The 21165-nt window shown below is 44.6% G+C and overlaps 1 protein-coding gene across 17 annotated transcripts in view; it reads right to left on the bottom strand.

The window, feature by feature from the left end:
- The window catches only part of MICAL2 (microtubule associated monooxygenase, calponin and LIM domain containing 2), a 73670-nt gene that overhangs the window by 35675 nt on the left and 16830 nt on the right, over nucleotides 1–21165 (bottom strand). For all 17 annotated transcript variants that reach the window (XR_009277991.1, XR_009277989.1, XR_009277995.1 and 14 more), the window contains exon 2: nucleotides 14011–14371. Coding sequence is in view for 13 of the 17 variants with exons in the window: in XM_058842719.1 (XP_058698702.1) it covers nucleotides 14011–14274 (264 nt within the window). In the remaining 4 variants the exon portion in view is untranslated. The remainder of the gene's footprint in view (nucleotides 1–14010; nucleotides 14372–21165) is intronic.

The following is a 21165-nucleotide window of genomic DNA, read 5'->3' as shown; positions in this document are numbered from 1 at the left end:
TCCATATTTCTTGTTTAAGCTGGAAATGACAGAAGAAAGTCTTGTACAGTTTTACAGGGCAGCTTATGAAAGGACAGGATCACGACCAGACTTCTGTGACCTGCCTGAAGAATCAGTATCATGTTGGATGCTACATCTTGTTTTACTACTGAGAGTACACCATGTCAGTGCAAGATAATAATGCTGAGAGAAGACATTTTTCTTGGTGAAAACCTCTCAGTACAAATGGCTGATCTGCCTGCAGATGTATGTGAGTATTTTCTGTCAAAAGAGAAGCTTCATTGAATTTAACACATTCCCCAAGAACAGCACCTGTGGTAAGGCAAATTTACAGAAAGAATATGGGTTACAAAATTCCCACTGAACCAGACTAATGCAAGTTGCCAGGCCAGTAATAGTTGCCTAGTGACAAACTTAGCACTATTTCAGTTTAAATTCATACTTAATAAGTAAAGCATGGACATTTCTGCACTTCACAATAAAACACTAACAAGCCCATGCATATTTTATAAAAGTTGTTTATTCAAGCTGCTAAGTAAATACTCTGTTTCTATGATACTGTTAAAAAGTATTGTACTATTCCCTAAAAGACAATTGCTTCTGTATAAATCTTGTCCCACACTATAACCAAGCACAGTACACAATGCATTATTTCTCTTCAGACTGAAATAGAGCAGAACTTCATGGATTTCTTCCTTCTACGATTAAAATGATGAATCAGAAATTTTCACTTACATTTACTAAAACGAGCACACACAGCATTTGGTAAGTCCCAAAAGCTTGGCTCCACTCAAGGGCCAGTCTGACTGTAAGAGATGCTGTTTTCTCTCTCTCAGTATGTTTAGGAATGGCAGTGCCTTGAAAATCTCAAGGAAATACTCCTAGTGCCGTGCTAAATGGCAGCACAAGTCACCTCCCTGATAGCACAGTGGCTTCTGTGCCAGGCACAGGATTTTGAGATGATTACATTACATTATCCTGTGTATAATGTACAAATACAGGACTCCAAACAGGAGGGCAGGAAAGGGAGGGGGATACAGTGCAGAGGCCTCTTGCAATCCCTCCTTTCCTCCACTATTAAATCAGCAGCCTGTGAATCCAGGCACCTGCATCCCATTCTGGAAAAATCATATGCAGTTTAACAGCTGAACACCACCACTCTGTTTAACAAAAAACCTCCATAAACAAACAAAAAACAAACTAAAAAGACCCCAAACCAACAAACAAGAAATCCCCACAACAACAACTACCAAAAATACCCCACCTCAAAATAACACTCCACAACAACCTGGTCACAAAAACCTCATCCACTATAACTGAAAGGCTGAATCTACTCATTGTCCTTGAGAAAAGTAAAAAAAGCATTAGCTGTGAGCATTTGCATGCTCAAGGAATCCCCCAGTCAGTGGTAGCATGGGGCTGGGGGATACAGCAAACAGCATCTCTTGGCATAGGTAAGAGCAGACAAATCCTGCTGTGGCCAGTGCATTATCCCACTGCTGTCATCCCCCTCTAAACCCCTCCCTGCTCTCCTGCCCGAGGTACCCAGATGTTAAATTAATCCTGGAAAATAAAGGGGTGTTAAATGATGATCCACTCCCTGTACATCCTTGGGATGAGGACAGAAGCTTCAATCACTCCAGGAATCCAAGATTTCCTCATTTCTGCTTTCAGCTGTTTTGGAGGTGAAAAAGAAGAGATCATTTTTAGCCTCCAGCTCAACAACAGCAGGACAGACAGAGGCACACCCTTTTTTGCTGTCCTATGGCATGCCAAGCCAGAAGCCCTGTGCTACTCTTCAGTGGAAATGCACACACACACTGGTGAAAACACAGCAAAACCCATCTGCCAAGTTACTGACCTGCCCTGAGCCACAGCATCCATGCAGGACACCCTGCAGGCATGGATCATGCTCCCAGAAAGGAGCAGCAAGGGGTGCCTTTCCCCAGAAGCCTCAAAGCCCCCTGATCCTCACGACCCTCAGCAGCTGTGGGTCCCCCCAAGGAGGGACAGGAGGTGTCTGCAGGACACAGGGACACACGCTCTGCTTTCCCACAGCAAACACTCATTTCCACAGCCAGCAGCCCTGGCACCATCAGACAATTTTCACGCCGCCCAGGCCCTTGTGCAGCGCCCAAAGCCACAGGGCCAGTTTGGCTGATTGCAGAGGGTCACAACAATCCCAGCAGGGATTTGGAGGAGTGTTCACTGGTGACAGGGCTCCACACGCTGCAGCACAGAACAACACCGTTTCTGGAACAGCAGCGACCGTTCCCCTGGAAAGGCTCCAGAGAAAAACAGCTGCGTAAGCAGCCCCGGCAGACGGCCACCAGCAGCTTCCTCCACCACCATGCTTTCCAGTCCATCCCCTTTCCTGGATGAGAAAATGCTTCTGGCAAAAATAGGACTGCTCAGCGGGACATTCCTGACTCACTGACTTAGAGTTCATCTCCCACTTGCAGCCCCAGATTTTATCACATCAATTCACTGACAGCCACCGGATACAACACTGCGGCCAAATGCACCCTGAGCACACTGAATAATCAATTTAAAGCCTGAAACATCATCGTGGAAGACACTGAAAAATGAAAATCTATATGCCACTTCAGACAACATTAAAAATGTCACAGGATGAAACTATTTTTTAAATAAAAATTAATTCTTCCATCTTTCCTCCCAAGACGGGGGGGAGAACACCTAGGAGCTAATTAAACTTGACAAAGATCATGTAATCTTTAAAAGGGTATTTTTCTCTGTTGTACCATTTTTTGAGCTCCTTCTGGAATTAGTAAGGTTAAAAAATGTGTCATTTGACAAAAGTAATATTCATTTAGATGTGTTTTAATGGGAGATCCTAACTCTCCAAAGGGTTACATGGACACTGTTTAAATACACCACAGAGAGGTCTAAAAATCTACCTTAAAATATTATTAAGACTAGCTGGATCTTGCTGAACGGGCATTTTTGGAGAGGAACACCACATCAATACCACTGATGGGGAAGGTCAGAGGCACCTGGGAACAGCGAGGCTCACACAGCCCTAATTGCAACAAAACCCCGTGTAATGTGTGAATTGAAAGTCCACTTCTGCTCTGAATCCCTCCAGTACATTACCCTCTGTACCCCCAGCTGAGCACCTCACAAATGTGTGGGTTTGTTCTCTCCCAGCCCAGTGTCTGGCATTATCTTTTCCCCCCTCTAACACGGTGCCATGGATGTGAGGCCAATTTCCACAGGGTGCCTTTGGCCGGAGCTCTCTCCGCAGCCCTGCAGCTGCTGCACTCGCAGCTGGACACAGCACAACCCAGGATCAGAGGATCTAGCTTTACTGCCCTTCTGTTTTATTGAGTCAAAATGCCAGAAGTGAAACATTAGTACATTTATTGCATTCATCTGGCTCGTCTTTACTGGGATTTTTTTCTCTTTTTTGGAAGATGAGCTTCTGCATGGAAAAAAAGCATGTGCCCTCATTTTTCCTGGATGTATTTGGACACACTTGTCCATCCATCCTCTCTGTCACATGGATATATGTACTAATATTAGACCTGTGTATTGAAAAAAAAAACCTTTTGCATAGTTTGAAATTAAAACAGTGGTATGAAAGACGTCTGAAACATTCTGCTGTGCCACACATTAAAGAGGGGCTGTGTACACTCAGGGTGTTGGAAAGTCAAGAGTGCCTTCCATGATGCATCAGAGCTGTCAGGACTTCAGAGCTTTTCTGAAAAGCTCTCTCAGGTGGCATTTGTTGTATTTAAATCTGGTGATTTGATCTCAGATCTTTTAGATCAATTTGCAAAAATACTTCTTCAAAAAACTGCAGCTGAGAGTGAGAATACAGCAAAGTCTGCCTGGAAATTTCTGTTGCCCTGCAGCAGGTACAGTTATCCAAAACACCTAGCCATTACTAACACAAAAATGGTACACTGATTTCAGTAAACATATCCACCAGCAGCCAGGCAAGCGCTTTAATCCAAAAATCTCCCCAGATAAAGCACAAAGTAAGCCCTCCAACATCCTTTGGAATTAAGTGTGTTTGCTGTTTTCTTACCTGCCTTTCATTGTAACCAAAACACGGGAAGAAAAAAATACAAAAACAAGCCCACACCCAAAACCCAGAAGAGATTGCTTTCTTTTCTTTTTTTTGGCCGGCTGCTTAAACAATCAGAAGGAAAACAAGATAAACCTTGCAGAAAGAATGTTGCCTGACTGTCCCAGCCATGAGCACGGTTGGCAGCATGTGAGTACCTGGCCTGTTTTCTGTAGGCTTGCAGCCTGTCACACCGAGATAGCACTCCCAGGCTGCGCTCCAGAACCCAGCAAAGCCTCCAGAGAAACACAACTGGGGGACACAGATAAATAAAGGCATCAAGAGCCTCACCTCTGAGCACAGCAGAGACCAAGCTGTGAGCCTTGGGAGCTTTGTGAGCAGGGATGGAGAGAAATGCTTCATCCTCTACACGCTTTCCAGGGGCAGGGGCTTTGCTGGGCACCAGCAGAGGACTCGTGTGGCTCCCCAGAGGAAAGGATTTCTCATGCTGTATGGCATCTCGAGCATGCAGGCAGGCTGCTCAGCTTTATTACAGCAAGAGCTGGGTAACAAACACGCTTTAAAAATCCACCCCTGTTGCTCCAGTCAGGCCCTTGTACAGAGAAACCTGTACAGAGAAACCATCACAACAATCTGATAAACGAGCTGAGCTTCCACCTGGAAAGTGGCTTTTTCAACTAAGTGGGCAGTCAGCTTACTTTGAGGGTATCTCACAGAAGGTTGTAAAATACCTTCTAAAATTGATTTTTCGATTAGGTGTATCGTTAGCCAACACCCATTTAAGACGTGGCTTTTAGAAGCCGGTCCTGAGTAAATGAGCTCATATAGAACTAGACATCAGGTCTGAGTCAGAATCCAGGTTTTATTTATTTATTTTTACAGATCTTAATCATTTAATCCCATCATTGCTAACTCTCCTAAGCAGAATGACTGTACAGCAGTGCATATCAGCTATAGATGAGCTCCAAGTGCAATACTGTACCAGAAGGCAACAGTTCTGGGCTCCTGGAGTATTCTTTTCTCTTCCAGCTCATCATGCAGCCTTTGAAGTCACTGCATTTCCACTGCTAGCACTCACAGACATTTAACTTGTAAATCTAAATTAAACTCTAAAAGGAGTGATAATCTGATTTTGTTCCTAGTTTAACTGGTCACTTGCACAAACCAGTTTACCATAGGTAGACAAGGCCTTTGCTTTTTACGCTTTTCCTTACAATTTGAGAACACTATGAATTACCAACCACTTCTAAGTAACACTAAGCACTTCTTAGTAACACAGCATCCAAAAGTGCCAGCAAGCAAGATGGACTTGAATTGTTCAAACAACCAGAATTAAAAATATTTACCTTTACCACAACATTTTTTAAGAAGGCTTCTGATAGTGGGGAAAGCTAAGAGCACTCACAAAACCCACAAACCAGGCTGCTGGCAGCACATCACACAGTGAAAATTTAACACAGTTAAATTTCAGCACCTCTAGTTCTTATTTCCAAAACCTTTTCTGGCTGAAAACAAAGGTGGTACATAATAACCCTTATTACCGAGGGGAAAATCCTCAAAAATAGATATAAAATGGTTAAAAAAATCTAAAAAGAAGCATGCTTCAAGAAGAGGGGCGGAGAGCTGGAGACATAAACTGCACATCAAGAGGTGTAATAGTCTCCTTCACACCAACATCCGACACAGGAGAAGGGAGATAATCACACACAGAAGAGCGGTGTTTATTTACACGTATTAATGAGTCTGTTTTTGCATTCCAGGCAGGCTGAAATGCAGATGGAGGCACCTGCCCCAACAGCACCAGCCACGCTCGTTCTGCCACTAGCAGAGCTGTGTCTGGGATGGCAGGCAGGGATCTGCTACCCGGGCAGGGCTGCCCGAGCAGGGACCAGCAGCCAGGAACAGCTTCCTACCCTGGCCCAGTGTCTCCCACCTTGCTAAAGCACAAGTCACACAAAAAGGGGGGAGAAGAAACTTGAGAGAAATGCCTTTGCCTTCTACTGAGCACTTGCTGATCTGCATAGCTTGTTATTACTGCTCTGGGTGTGTAATCCTTGGCAGGAAGCTCTGCCATCTCCTGCAATGTTTCTAACCTGAGCTGCAGTTTACCCTGGAGCAGGTGTTTTATCGGCACTGGAAATCCTGCAGGGATGGCAGGCAGAGTGCAGGCAGGACAGCAGCAGGAGGAAGGAACACTTGCTGCTGCTCAGCTCCTTCAGAGCTGCTCTCGTCAATCCTTCCAAGGGGCAGGAGAAGGAACACAAGGCTAACTCACAGAGTGGCAGAACCACATGGCTTCTGCTCACACAGGATCTCAGCCACATGAACAAAGGCACAGAGTGGTGCAGGACAAGTCAGGCAGCGTCTCTTGGCTGGTTTGTCAGTCAGACACAGCGTGCCCTTGGGAAAACACGAGCTGTTCCTCAGGAGCAGCAAACATCCAGGGCAAAACACAAACCTTGAGAAGCTGATCTGAACTTGATCTGTCAGCGTCAGCAGGACGACAGGAGACAGAAGGGAAATGCCAGCTCTGCTTGTGCTCCTGGTGCTCCCCTCAGGGCCTTCCCTAACACGGATGAGGTGAAGGCACTGAAGCCTCTCCTGCTTTCCCCATTCCTCTGACCATTCCTGCTGCTCACCTTGCTCCAGCTTATCTGCCAGAACATTTTACTGGACTTTCACCTGCACCAAGGAGGTGGCTGGATGTGTGGGTCCTTACAAGCACCAGATCATTTTCTGCAGCATTTTCCCAGTTTTCTCCTTCTACTGGAAGGTTTATAATCTCCTAGTAGCTTCTAGCAATTTTGCCCTGTAGAACTCAGGTTAAGACACAAATATTCCAGAGACCTGAGATGGCAGTTTGCAGAAGCCAGGCAGTTTGTAGAAACAAATTATGGAAGTGCAGACTTGTTAGGGTTTGTGGAAATGTCAAGAACTGTCTGACAAAAATTATCCCACTTAAAACAGTGTAGCAGAGAAAGTAAAGCAAATTAAACCAGTTTCAAGGGCATTAAAAGGGAATCTCTACTTTTTCCTTTCAACAGATACCAGCTCAACTTGTTTTTTCACCAAGAATGCCATTGATGTTACGGCATTTTAGAGAGAAAACACAAATAGAAATTTTCTTGTTTGCTTACAAAAATAATCTACTAATATATTTTACATTTTCTCTTCTTCTACAGCATCTTAGAACTGTGGTATTTTGCATTCTATGAGAAGCACATTCACAGCTATCCGCACTGAGGCCCACACAGCAGATAATGCAGAGTTTTGTTTGCCAGCAGCAGGAGAGCAAGCACATCCCCAAAGCCCCTGTTCTCAGGGTAGACATGGGAACCTCAGGAAGGACCTCAGCTGCAGGAGACAGGAAATTGCCTTATTGTCTGAAATCTGGGGTTCAGCAGCCAAGTGTTTAATCACTTCTTGGTGGCAAAAGTGATGTATTTCCTGGCTTATCAGTACACAAACACGGCCAGAGCGAAGCTGGAAGCGCAGCTAACAACAACCACATCTGGCAGCGACCCCCACCAGCCCCACGGGTCTCCTGGAGGCAGCAGAAAGGCTCCAGCATCCTGCCCTGGAGCTGCCCTTGCCCCCACGCCATCCTGCCTGGAGGATGGACACAGCCCAGCTGCTCCAAGGATGCAAACCCCAAAGGCTCCAGAGGCAGGCTCAGGGCTGGACGCCCTGCCATAACCCTCGCTTCCACTCCGACCTCATTAAGCCACTTGTGGTGACAATAGCGGTGGTTTGTGTGACAGTAACGGCGTGTGGCTCCCTCTGGGAATGTCTGTAAAACATCTAGGAAATCAGGTCAGGGTGGGACAGTTCCCTTCTCCCCATTACTTGCAAAGCCATCAAGTGAGGGACAGGGAAACAGCGCAGCTCTGTCAAAATACAGATGTAAAGCTACTGTTACCTTCCAAGCCAAAAAAAATTTAAATTCCACATGCCTAAAAGGCCTTATCTAGCCTGTCTGATTGCTCTGCTTTGGCCAGGCTTCACTGCTTTGCAAGACTGATAAAGGTGAAAAAACTGTGTTTATGGAAGTGTCTCCAGGACAATGAAAATAAAGTGATTTCATTACCAAATCACATGCCAAACATTTGCTTTTCCTGACGTAATTTGGCTCAATCTCAGTTTAAAACACATCACAAAGAGTCAAATACTTTGTTATGTTTTCAAATAACTGTCTGCTGTGTGTCCTGTCATCACCCCAGCTTCTCCCTATCCCCCCTCTAAAAATCCTTAGAGAAATGAAGGAAGGCAGTGCTCAACAACTGAGGTTCCACTGAATGTTCAGAGGTGATTTACTGCTTCTCCACTCCTCTCAAGTGAATCGTCCTTGCCACTCATCCTCATTAATCCCATATTTTCTACAGCTTTGAAATTCAAGTTGCTCATTAAAATCCTTAAAAACAAATCTACAATGGCAATCAGGTGCAAGGCTTTAGAAGCCCTGTCCTAAAAGGCAAAAGCAAAGCAGCACCAATATCAAGATAAACAGCTTGTCTCTCAAGTACACCAAACACACCTAGGTGCCACTTAAAAAGTCAGTGGAACATGTTGCCTCTAATATTCCCAAAAAGCTCACACTTTCTGGATTCTACTATCCAAGCACTGTTTGTTTGTTTCAAAAAAAACCAACAAAACACACACACACACACAAAGCAGCTGAATGCCTCTTTGTAAAAAGCCACAACCTTTCATTCATTCAGCTTCCTAACTTGGCAGTCATCTTCTGGCTGACTAGTTCGAGTTTTCCTGACTTCACAGGAATGCCTTTTTATTAAAATAAGCAAGCTAGCAACACTATCTAATAGATCTGCAACAAGTTTGGTGTGTTCATTATAAACCCTGATTATCAGGTTTGGAAATCTAAATAATTATTTTGAAGAAATTAGTAAATCCAGCAGAAGGGATGGGTATTTACTCTTTAGAGAGTAAAGAGGTTAAAGTTTTCATTATGATATGGATATTTTTTCCACTGGCACACAAGTTTCCATTGGCACACCGGCTTCCCCTTCTTTCATCTTACGATTCAATTACTCAATTAAAATCCAAATGTTTGTCTTGAGGGATGCAATCAGGGCAGTTGAACTCTCAGCCTGGTTTCTGTGCTGTTCTGCAGAGCACTGGAGAAAGCTGCCTCTGAAGGACCAGCAAGTGTCAGCACCAGGGGAGGAAATGTGGCCCCTTAGGGGCAGCTTCATCCCCACGGGATGATTTGCTAGAATAAGGGACAAGCCTTTGTTCAGCAGACAGAGGAAGGTGGGAAAGGTGGACACGTGGAACCCAAGCTGTCTGATTTACCACGAGGGGCAGGGCTGCAGGATGGGATGTTTGCAAACAGCTGAGGACTGGTGGGAAGCCAGTTTGTACCCAAGCACAAGCAGAGAACCTCTGCTCGTCCTGCCCATCTCCCTGTGGATACGGGACACGGCAGCACCCAGCGACACCAGGAGCTCCTTTCCCCTTCTCCGCTCTGTGGGAAGGGCAGCAGCAGCCAAGCAGGTTTGTCAACTCCCAAGGGATTCATTTGACAGTCTCTGGAAACGGAGACAATGTGAAAAGGAGCGGAAGGGGTTTGCAGATACAGAGCATCCCCCACTTTATCGCTCACGGGTACACCAGTGTGGTCAGAACTCAGTGCACTCAGAAACCCTGGAACCCCAATTGTGACCTGGGGCTGCTCCTCTGTCACTCACAGCCTGTCCCAGCTCCCCTGAGAGCACAGCTCTGCACTGCTGCACTGGCCCAAGCATCACCACGGAGCCCTCCCTGCAGCAGGGAAACCGATGTGGCCACGTCCCAGTCAGTCCACAATCGTACCAAAAAGAGCCACTCCAACTTTAGGTACATCTGGAAACACAGTTAAAAACAATTCTGGAGTCACTCTCTTGCAATCAGTCTCCCAACAGGAGTTTTTGGAAGGAAACCTCATCTACTGCAAAGCAGGATTTGAAAGGCTGAATTCAGAAATGAGTAAAAGAGAGGTTTCTGGGGAATGGGTTTAGTGGTGAACACAGCGCTGCTGGACTCAATCTTAGAAGCCTTTTCCAGCCTAAATGATTCTATGATAGACTTCAAGATCACTGAATTTGTTTTTCAGGATTTTCTGTTATTCCACGTAAAATGCACATAGGTATGTTTTTAGATGCACAGTGTTCAAAACTTCTTAGCTTAATTTTATTTCCTTGCTTTATGCTAATATTGTTCAGGCTCAAAACAGCAGCTCAGACTGTACAAGTCTCCCAGCAGGAACTGTGCCCAAGGTGGGGTCTAAAATACAGACAATGCTCAGAAGGCCAAAGCTGTGCCCAGAAATTTGTCCCTCTTCCACTGGGGAATTTTGTCCCTCAACTTGTACATCCAGAGAGAAATGCCAGTCTACCAAGGCAGCTGACAATTACATGGTAGCACTTTAAGCCAAGTTTCCTTAGCTCTCAGGTGTAAGCATGTGTTTTGCAAAAACAGCATGCACCTTTGAAGGGGAAGGCAGCTCCAACACCTCCCCTCAGAGTAAGCCTGGGATGTTTCCAAGTGCAGAAATCTCTGCTCTCCTGAAGCATGGGAGAGCCTGAATTTGGGGTGCACAGCGTGAGCCAGGCCCTACCCCTGATACATATTCATACCCATCTGAAACAGCAGTGGGAGCCTCATTTATCTGTGCATGCACATATTCATATCATTTCCACAAGTAAACCGAAAGTAAATGTAAATCAAGTGAGAGCAATGAATCTGCTCCAGAGAAGCAACACCCACAGATGTCTTAAAAAGGCTAATGAATATACTAACACTAGCTGGCTGAATTCTTTGTCATCACATTATGTTTTGCATATTCAAAAATTCAGACTGACATTCAAACTGCTAGCATAGGGAACAACATGCATTAAACCTTTAATGTTCTTCAACTGTCCGGCTTCATTCCCTGAAGAAACAAATAATCACTTCAGAATCCAGCCATGCTCCTCTGCATTCACTAGTGCAAGGTGAAAACCAGAGAGAAATTTTGTCAGCATAAAAAATGTGTGTTTTTTTGAACATATTTGCGAAAACCACAGTGTGATATCTACAGTTTTGCCTGGTTAGTACAAACTCGTGTTTCTGTCTAATGCTGCGGAAGTGGGCAGGGGCCAGCTCCAGAAACAAATTTTGAAGAGGACTTATTCCCAACTTGTAAGTTCAAGATTGAAGGAAGTTTATGTTTTGTAAAAATTTAACACATATACAGTTCATTTCTGCCCCAATTCTGTGCATGTCTTTCTACAGCACTCTGGTTTTATTTTGGGAAATTTGTGGTCTTTTTCTTCTACAAAGAATTCAAGGGAAAAATAATGCCCCTAGTAAGGCAACCCTCAAATAGCAGTGGGTTTGAGCTTCTTGAAATTTGCTCAACTGGTTTTATTCATCCAGCTTAAAACTGTATCATTGTAGAAACTTAGAAATCCGTATTTGGCAATGCTCTTCAAGAGCAGTTGAGACACAGGATTATTGTTATTTAGCAGGAGTGGAACGTTCTGTATGTATAAAACTTGTGTATATTGCAATGAGTGACTTAAGTGTGGCTGAAGAGTTTACAAGCACAAAAATCAACAAGTACGGCATTCAGCTCGTAAATACCACACAAAACAACAAAACAAAACAAAAAACCAACCCACCACCCAAAGAGTTTTGGGATGAGGCAGCAGATTTTCATTATGTTTAAAGAAACAAAAAATAACAACCAACCAAACAAACACCTTCCATGAGGCATTTAGAACCCAACTGCATCTTCTTTATCTCCCCCAAAGATTGGGAAGATTGCAAAGACGTATCTAAGAACCACGAGCTGCAGGCTCAGCTACAGCATTCAAGGCCACAACCTCATTTAAAGCCTTGAAGTCATATATTCTTTTTTTAAATTATGCCTACTAGCAACCTTGGCTCCTTGCACAGAGCTGCAACTGCAAAAATGCACTTTAGCTCCTCGCTGGAGCCGCGATCTGCTGGGACAAGTAGGGTTTTTCCTGTGGGCTGATGACACGCTGAAGTGCAGGTCTGGGCCTGGGCCAGGCTCATGATGAACATCTCCAAGTATTTCACAGAATATCTATACCCACACTCCTCACATACAGACGTTCTGTAGCCATTTGCAACTTGGTCGTATGTGCATCACAGAAATGTCCAGTGATTTCTGCAAATACTTACACCATGCCACTAAAAATAAATCTTTAATCTGGAGGGGCAGTAATACCATCCTTTCAACACTGTGGAAGGTGTTGATTAGCCTTCTCCTCGGCAACCTTGGAAAGCATTACACAGCCTATATATTTTATGTACCAACCCATTTCCACAAGTCTCCTCACAAAATAAAAATTAATCACTTTGCTTAGGAAGTTTACAGAACAAAGCCTTGGCGTTTCACTGTTTGAGAGAAGCCTTAATTTTTACATTTCACATGGGTCTTAAAACTGCTTTTTTGTGCTGCAAATACTTCCTCAAACTCACCACCATGGAAATTTGGACCTGGCGCTGTCTATCATGAGGTGCACGTGGAATATTTCCTATAATTTGTTAATCATCAGACACTTTCTCATTCCTTCCCTTTCCTGTCTGTTTTCATCACAAAGATGCTCCATGACATATGTTCAAGGACTTTTCCAAAGAACAAAAAGAGAGGAAGGAAGCACAGGTCAAAAAGGGAAATGAAGGGAAAAAGGAGAGGAGAAAAACAGAGCCTGCCAGGAACACAGTGCAAATAGCTGCAATGACACTCCTTTAATAAATAGAACTATATTATGGACCCTTATGACCTTAAAAAACATTCATAATCATTTGGAGCTTATGAAAAATGAATAAAACCAGAGGAATCTCTGTGTTCTGAAGGTAACTTGGTGCTCCTCTCCCTCATGCTTTTGAGGAGCTTCAGTCAATGATACAAACCAGAAGGGACTTTCAACACTGCCAATCTACCGAGTCCATGAAAGAACATTTCAGTGATAGTTTTAATTAAAAAGCCCTCCACATTTTGGTGTCTAGCTGTCCTCCAGTATGCCCCTCCTCTCTGTTTTGCCTCTATACAGTTGAGCAGGTTCTTAAAAGTTACCCTTCTTGGGGTAACATTTAGCCATCACTTGGCAGTAAATGAATGAATTGCTCTTGGGACAAAGCTAGTAGAAATATTCTGTGACAGCCAGCTGAAACAACTGGCAGGAACTAGAGTATTTTGTACAGTCTTGTCAGCAAGATTTACACCAGTGCTCGGTGGTGCACTCTGTCAAAATACAAACTGCATGCCCTGTGAAAAGATCATTTCATGTCCTCTCCACAACCAAGCAGAGCATTCCCTCAGTCACTACCACAGAGCAATTATCCACACTCTGCTTGCGATAAAGCACTCCCAGCAAAGGACTTCTCCATCCATAAATAGAGCAGGATTATCTTTTGCTGTTGTTTAGCAACTGGGGCCAATGCCAGGTGACAGAGACAGATCCCCAGACCTCCGAGCAGCGCTTTCAGAGCAGCTTAGGAACTGCTGCCACACATGTGGCCAGCCCTGGTCTCTTACAGCATGCACAGAGCTGAGGAGCCTGCTGAATGTGTTACAGCTGTACCTGGCAAAGCCCTGCTCAACAAAGCAAGCACTTCTTGAGAGCCTGTAATGAATTCAGCCTGCTTCTTCAGGAGTTTGTATCATACACCTCTTTGGTGATGAGGTATAAAAAGGACAGAAAGTCTGAGACAGACTGGAAAACATGATGCTTTAAGGCTCACTCTTACATATTGTGAGTTTCCACAGAACTTTCAGAAGAAAAACACCATAAAATTTGTCCAAATCAGTCGAAAATCAGTTTCAGCATATTAAAGGAAGGGTTATTGAACAGACACACTGAATGTGATGGTAGAAACCTTCCTTCTGCAGAAAAACAAGTTTCAAAATTCCCGAGCTGTGAAATCCAAAACTGAACTCCGCTTACCTTAGTGTTCATACAAGACTTTCCACGTTTATACTCTTTGTGACTTGCTCTTTTATCAAGCTTGTTCCACAAAGCTTTGGCCTTCCACGTGGTCACTCTCGATTTCAGTTTGGTGTAAAAGTTTCTATTGTCCAAAGGATCTAATTCAAGTTGTCGAGTGAGAATATTGAAGGCCTGAATGGTTCCTTTGCATGTTGATGCTTGTACAAAGTTTTCAAATACCTGGCCAGCTTGGTTGTATTTTTCATCGTCGTTTTCCCCCATGTTCTGAGAGCAGAATTTGAAGAGAATGATTAAGCTGGAGCTCTTGTGTCAGGGTACAGGTGATCAACAAAAGCAAGTACTTCCACACATGTTATTCCTGGAAAAGACAAACACAAGTCATATTAAAGCAGGTTCTGCGTGAAAAAATTAAACCCACAAACTGCACGTACAACATGAACAGAAAACCCCAGCATACAGTGACTAGACAAGCAAGCACAAAAAGCTAGTAGAGATACCCAAGAATTACAAGCTGAGTCCAGGTGACTCGTGCTGTCATGACTTGTACTCACAAAGACTGCTATAAAACCCCTGCTAACTCAAGCCTACTGCGACAAAACCAGCTTCACTGAGAGCTTGAGGATTTCTTTATTTTTTATTTTTTTTGTTCAGTCCTAGATGACTGATGAACAAACTCCAAATGTCCAGATTCTTTCCCCAAACAGAATTTATGTAACAGCAAGTGACATTTTGGTCTTAAGAATCCACGGAAACCTGCAGCCAAAAGTCAACACGGTTTGATGGATTTTTTCATGCTGTTGCACAAGTTAGGGCCAAGGGTGCAGCTTACCCAGAGCAATTTAGAACTGGCACAATCACTTGCCACAAGCAAATGCAGAAAACAGGCTAAGCAGAACCATCTTCACAAGTTACACTAGAACTGAAGAAACCAGAAAACAAGCAGTCACAGAGAGCCCCCCTTTTTCCTAACACTCTTGCCAAAACAAGAAAGGGTTTGGTGCATAGAAAGGAATTTTATCTCCACGTCTCCACATGTTCAATGCTGAAGTTATGTGTTTGGAGTCTTACGTTGTCATGCGCTGATGATATAGAGTAATGATGTTTGGCCTGCTAAGCCCCACTGGCTTTTCCCAGTAACATGATCACTGTCAAACTGTGCCTGCTACTCCAGATAAATACCCTTACATTCTGCAAGAGCAATGCTATTCTAAATTAACACAAGTTTCAAAGAACTAAAATACTTTCATTGTGGCACTCCCTTATCCTTCTTTAACCTTGTTCTCCACCTCTTAGCATCTTAGAGTCAGCCAAGGTCCACAGAAAGTATCCAAGTGGCTTTCACATCTTCCAAGAAAATTGTTACAGGTTATGTATAAACTTGTCCTCAGAAGAAGGTTTACCTGGACTCAACTTCAGAAATTTAAGTCATGTATTCTTTTTCTTGCTATTAAAGAATTATCTTCCAGTCCAAGAAACCAAAAACTCAATCAGTGCTTGCCTAACTTCCCACATAATTAATTATTTTACTTGGAACATCATCTGTTGCCTGATAGTTTCAGAATAAATTGTTAGAAATGTCTTTGAAGTCATGCTTCTCAGTTTAACACTGTTCACAAACTGTTCATTCTCTGCTTGCATTTCCTTCAAAGAAGAAAAAAGAAAACATAACCAGTGTATTTAAATAAAGAAGAGACCCACCGTGTCTATCTTACCATCCTCTAATACAGAAAAATATTACACAACTTATTAAAGAGATCCCACTGGGAGATATAAGGAAGCATTTGGAATACTCACATTCCCTGTCTGTGCTCAAAATAAATAACCTTTGTATGCACATCATCAGTCTGTTGTGGGTTTGTGGGTAAAATAAATTGGCAACGTTGAGAGTTTGTACGTTTTCTTAGACCAAATGTCATGATTAAATATCTGGTGCCAAGAATAAGTCAGGAAATTTTTGTTTTCCCCTCTGAATATTTCATTTATAGTACGTTTCACGCCCTCTTCTGCAGAGCTTTGCGAGGTAAAAGCACAAACGTTTTTCATGCCCCGCCTTTCAGAAGATCTAACTTTTCAAGCAGCTGAGTGCCATGAACTCCTGTTGACTCCGAGGGAGTTCAGGACATCGTGCACCTTCCCAGGCTGGAGCCCTGGGTGATTAATGAGCAAAGCCCAAGAGCCACGTGTCAACAGGAGGGTGACTCTGCCACCCTCGCCACTGCTGGCTCTGGGCATGCACAGTGACACAACGGGCTTAGGGCAGTCCCAAAAGGACTAACAGATCCAGAAGTTCCACGGGAAAGGCAGGGGACAGCCTTGCAACACAACACAAGATGCTCCGATGAGGCTCGAACAGCTTGATACGCGTGCGCCTCGGGATTTGAGGCCACTTAAAAACAAGCACTTAAAAATCAAGGGTAAACACTTTACTCAATTTTTATCCTTGCCCAAGATATTTCTGGAGCAGAGAAGTGGAAGTGTTTGTTTTCCTTTTGCCCCAAAATAACGGGGAGCAGCTTCTGGGGGAGGAGGGCAGGGTCAGCAAAGCGTCTCCCCGCAGGTCTCTTGTGTCGGCCGAGGGAGGGAGCGGCAGGCAGGAGTGAGCATCATCACCTCATCCCTGCTGCCTCTCTGGGACCCAGCACCATCACCTCATCCCTGCTGGGACCCAGCACCATCACCTCACCCCTGCTGCTTCACTGGGACCCAGCACCATCACCTCACCCCTGCTGGGACCCAGCACCATCACCTCACCCCTGCTGCCTCTCTGGGACCCAGCTCCATCACCTCCCACCCTCTCCGGGACCCAGCACCATCACCTCATCCCTGCTGGGACCCAGCACCATCACCTCACCCCTGCTGCTTCACTGGGACCCAGCACCATCACCTCACCCCTGCTGGGACCCAGCACCATCACCTCACCCCTGCTGCCTCTCTGGGACCCAGCTCCATCACCTCCCACCCTCTCCGGGACCCAGCTCCATCACCTCCCACCCTCGCTGGGACCCAGCTCCATCACCTCCCACCCTCACAGGGACCCAGCTCCATCACCTCCCACCCTCACAGGGACCCAGCTCCATCACCTCCCACCCTCGCTGGGACCCAGCTCCATCACCTCCCACCCTCGCTGGGACCCAGCTCCATCACCTCCCACCCTCGCTGGGACCCAGCTCCATCACCTCACACCCTCACAGGGACCCAGCACCATCACCCCATCCCTGCTGGGACCCAGCACCATCACCTCCCACCCTCACAGGGACCCAGCTCCATCACCTCCCACCCTCACTGGGACCCAGCAGGGCTGTCCAGCAGTGCTCCATCCCCGCTGTCCCCTCAGCTCCCCCCAGGCTGCTGTGCCACACAACACAGCTGTCTCGAGAGGAAACTCCTGGCACAGCGAGCGTGGTCACAAGCTCTGAACTCAGGGCCCTTCTCTGTTCACACAGACAGGAGTTCATGGCCCCAGCTGCTGCTGTCCAGCAGGGAAGTGGGGCTAGAGCACAGCTCAGAGAGGAGAGCAGAGTCTGAACTGACCAAAGAAGAAATGCAGCGTGTGGCAGTGCTGACAACAGTGAGGACAAGGCAGGACCCACTGCAGGCCAAGGGAAGGGACAGAAACATCTCCAGCATGGAGTGGAAGAAGGTGCTGCACACACACAGGCCTGGCCTGGCCTTCCTCTGCCTCTCCACTGGGGAGGGCAGGCAGGACACCTTCTCCAGCCTTAAAACCTCCCTTCTCCAGCACCACCAAGCCGAGATGGAGACTCTTTTTTCTGGACACGAAATCTCCTCAGGAGCTTCCAACACACTCCCACATCTTGCCCACACTGAAAAACTGAGGAGTGGCAGCTCAGCAGAGACATTTGCTCACCAGCGAAGCATTTCTCCTTGCTGTGTCAGAGGTCACAGTCTCCAAAAAAGTAACATTTTGTGGTCAAAAAAGCAGGATGAGACAGGAGACTCTGGTTACTACGGTTTCTGGATTGCTGGAAACACCACTTATTTTCTCTTTTTTTTTTTTTTTTTGGCATGAACACTGTGTTGACAGATGACAGAGCTGAAGATGGTGCTCTAAGTATATGCAGCTGATGGAAAAGTATGCATTTCTTCCTGAGAAGTCACTGATATTTCACTGCAGTACTGTATATAACTCACTAGAAGCAATGCAATACAGATAGGAAGTTCAACAAGGTCATTCCTGCCTATAATTAAAGTTTCCTGTTCTGTAACTGTCTCAAAGAGCTATGAGGCAATGCATTAACAGCTTACCTGTAGCAGAAAAATTAACAGTGTCTGGCAAAGTACTTGAGTTCTTAGAATATTATCATTTATCCTTTTATTTCCTTCATCATACAGATCACTCTAGGGATGAAATACAGAGCCAAAAATCTCGCCAAGGTGAGTATTGATGCTGAAACTGCAAACTATGTTTTTTGCAATGACTCTTGAACTTCCTTCTAGTAGTACAATCCAAAAATAAAATGCATTGTATATGAAACTTCACTGATGTGGTACAGAGCCCAGTAAAACTTTGGGTCAGTGACAGGAACAGAAGGAGGGAGCCAGAAATAGGCTGGACACACAGTTCTTTTAAGTTAGAACTGAAATGTCCATGGGTTAGACACAAGAACTGCCACTTTAGGTCCCCTGCATGGTGTATTGAGCACACACAAGAGCTTGGCCTTCCACACAGCTCCCCATGGCACTGCAGGAGCCTCTGGAGGGCACAAAGTGGGGAAGAAGCTTCACTGGCCCCTCCACTTCAGAAGTTATCCCTGCCTCCCTTTTGCCTCCAGCCAGCCCAGCAGGAATGTCAGATAAGGAAAGCTGAGAAGTGCTGCTCATGCCTGCTAGCTGCCCGAGAAGAAAGTGAAGATCTGGTTACAGCTAAAAGGTAAAAGCTAAAAGCAGTGCAAAAGGGGCAGAGAGAAAGCAGAAGTTAAGGCACGTGCACACATTTATTTATCCATAGCAAAGCTAATGTCTCCAGTCTTGGCTGATATTTCCTGTCAGCAAAACAAGCTCTGCTACTCCAGACAATCTTGAGAATACTGAAAAAAGCAGCTCCAATGACAGGGCAATTCCACTAAGGATCTCTAGTGGGATGGATGTAGGGAGCTGGCTCACATCTGCACGTGGCACCTGTGAGCAGCAAGCTGAGCAAGCAGTGAAGCTGGCACACAGGAGTCATTACAGGGAAATAACTTTTTGACAGCAGCACCATACAAATTGCTTGTCAGCAAGGTCTCAAGGTACTAGCTGCAAAAATTAAAAGCCTCTTTTGGCTTATTTGTCCCACTGGAATGAGAACAACCCTAATTTAATTCAAACTTGAAGCACTTAAGTTCTTCCTTAGTCCCTTAATGCGCTGCTTCTAATACTTGAGAACATGTTCCTCAGGCAGATTGGAAAAGGATTAAATTCCTAGCATTTCAATAGCACTAATCCTGATTCCATTTTCAATACAGCCCTAATTCTGCCATGTTTACCAAGAAAAAATTCTTTTATTAAGACCCCATGTTTGGCATGCAGGATACAATACATTTATTGTTGGCTTAAGGTTACAAACAACAACAGAAACAAGACTGTGATCTGCAATGTCTGGTAATCACAGCAGTCATCGACTCCAGCCCTTCCTCATCATCTGTTCAAAGTACAACATTTCTGCTGCCTCTCCCCCTGACTGAACTGTCTAACAGATCAATACCATCACAAAAAGTGAAATTTGCAAGTGAAACTGGCCATGTTACAGGACCTCCTGAGTTTTTCTGATCAGTTTCCACCGTGATGCACTTTGTTTTTGTTGGAGACCATTTTAAATGTAAACATTTCTATCTGGAGGAAACACAGCTTTTTGGTGGTTTGGTTTCTTTGCATGTTGTCCTAAAAATGACATAAAAGGAAATAAGAATATGGGATTCTGGTAACAAGTGAAGTTCTCATTTGCTTTGCTTGTAAACCTAATTAAAAGCACGGTGGTCTGACACACCAGTTTTGTGCTGGTGACAGAAAGGCAGCCCATTCCTTAAGGTGCACATTTCTACCAGAAACATCAATGCAGGGGAGCTGCCTCTGAACAAAGCCTCACAAACTGTCTCTGTAAACAGCCAGATTACTCTGCTGCATTTTTATAAAAAGCCAACTTCCCCAGAACTCCTGCAAAATAACTTTCCGGGCCAAGTATGGAATTCAAAGCAGCTCCTACTGATCAGTGTGTGCCCATAAACTCCCTCCCAAGGTTACTGTACACGCTAGCAGCTTGTTTTGCAGCGGTTACATGAGACATTTCAAACACAGCCCTTCCAACAAGTGCTGCTGTGCAGCTCAACCTGCTGCAGCTGCAAACTGCCACGAGAAAATACAGCTGCAAACACGAGCACCACTACACTAAGCCTTGGCACTGGATATTTTAGATATGTTCATGGGAAGTGTAAAATAAAATGACCTGTCTGTGGGATTTTATCTGCCCTGCAGATAAAGAAACTTTCTGTTTTTTATTTTAAAGCAATGTTGTTGTAGCTACACCAGTGGAAATTATAACTAAACCTTCAAGTCCAATGGTTTTAAGAAGAAATATCTCTAGTTCAATTTTTATTCTGTGCAGGTCACAGTAAGTAGTTCAAAATTATTTTTTACAGGGCTGCTAAAAGCTCTGCTGCAAAGTCCCAAGTTTTCATATAGCCTGCATCTTCAAAGGTAACTGTAGGTGATTATACCACAGTCATTTGGGGTTAATGCTATGCATAAACAAGATATTAAAACCTGACTCTTGTTTAGACTGGTTTTGAGGAAGAACATTTTTCAGCTCTGTTGTAGTAGATCAGAAACACAATATAAACAACAGTAGAAAGTTTATGCTGATGTTTCCCTAGGTTAGGATCACAAGCACAAAAGAAGACAGTATAGCAGAAGGGTAACATAGCCTACAAGAAAGCACACCTCTTAAGAAAAGGCACCTGTTATTTAAGCTAGAGAGATGTCACAGATGTAGTCTCAGTGAAAACAATTTAGAGGACAATCTTTAAGCTCTTTGAAACTCCTACCTTTCTTTTCCTATAGTGACACTTATAATTTCAAGCTCACAAGCTGGAACAGTGTTGATATTAATCACAGAACAGGCAATGCTGGCTGTCTTTTGATCAGCCCAAGATTTTC

The sequence above is a fragment of the Poecile atricapillus genome, chromosome 1, assembly GCF_030490865.1.
Source record: "Poecile atricapillus isolate bPoeAtr1 chromosome 1, bPoeAtr1.hap1, whole genome shotgun sequence".
NCBI classification, from domain to species: domain Eukaryota; kingdom Metazoa; phylum Chordata; class Aves; order Passeriformes; family Paridae; genus Poecile; species Poecile atricapillus.
This window is presented reverse-complemented; position numbering and strand designations above follow the sequence as displayed.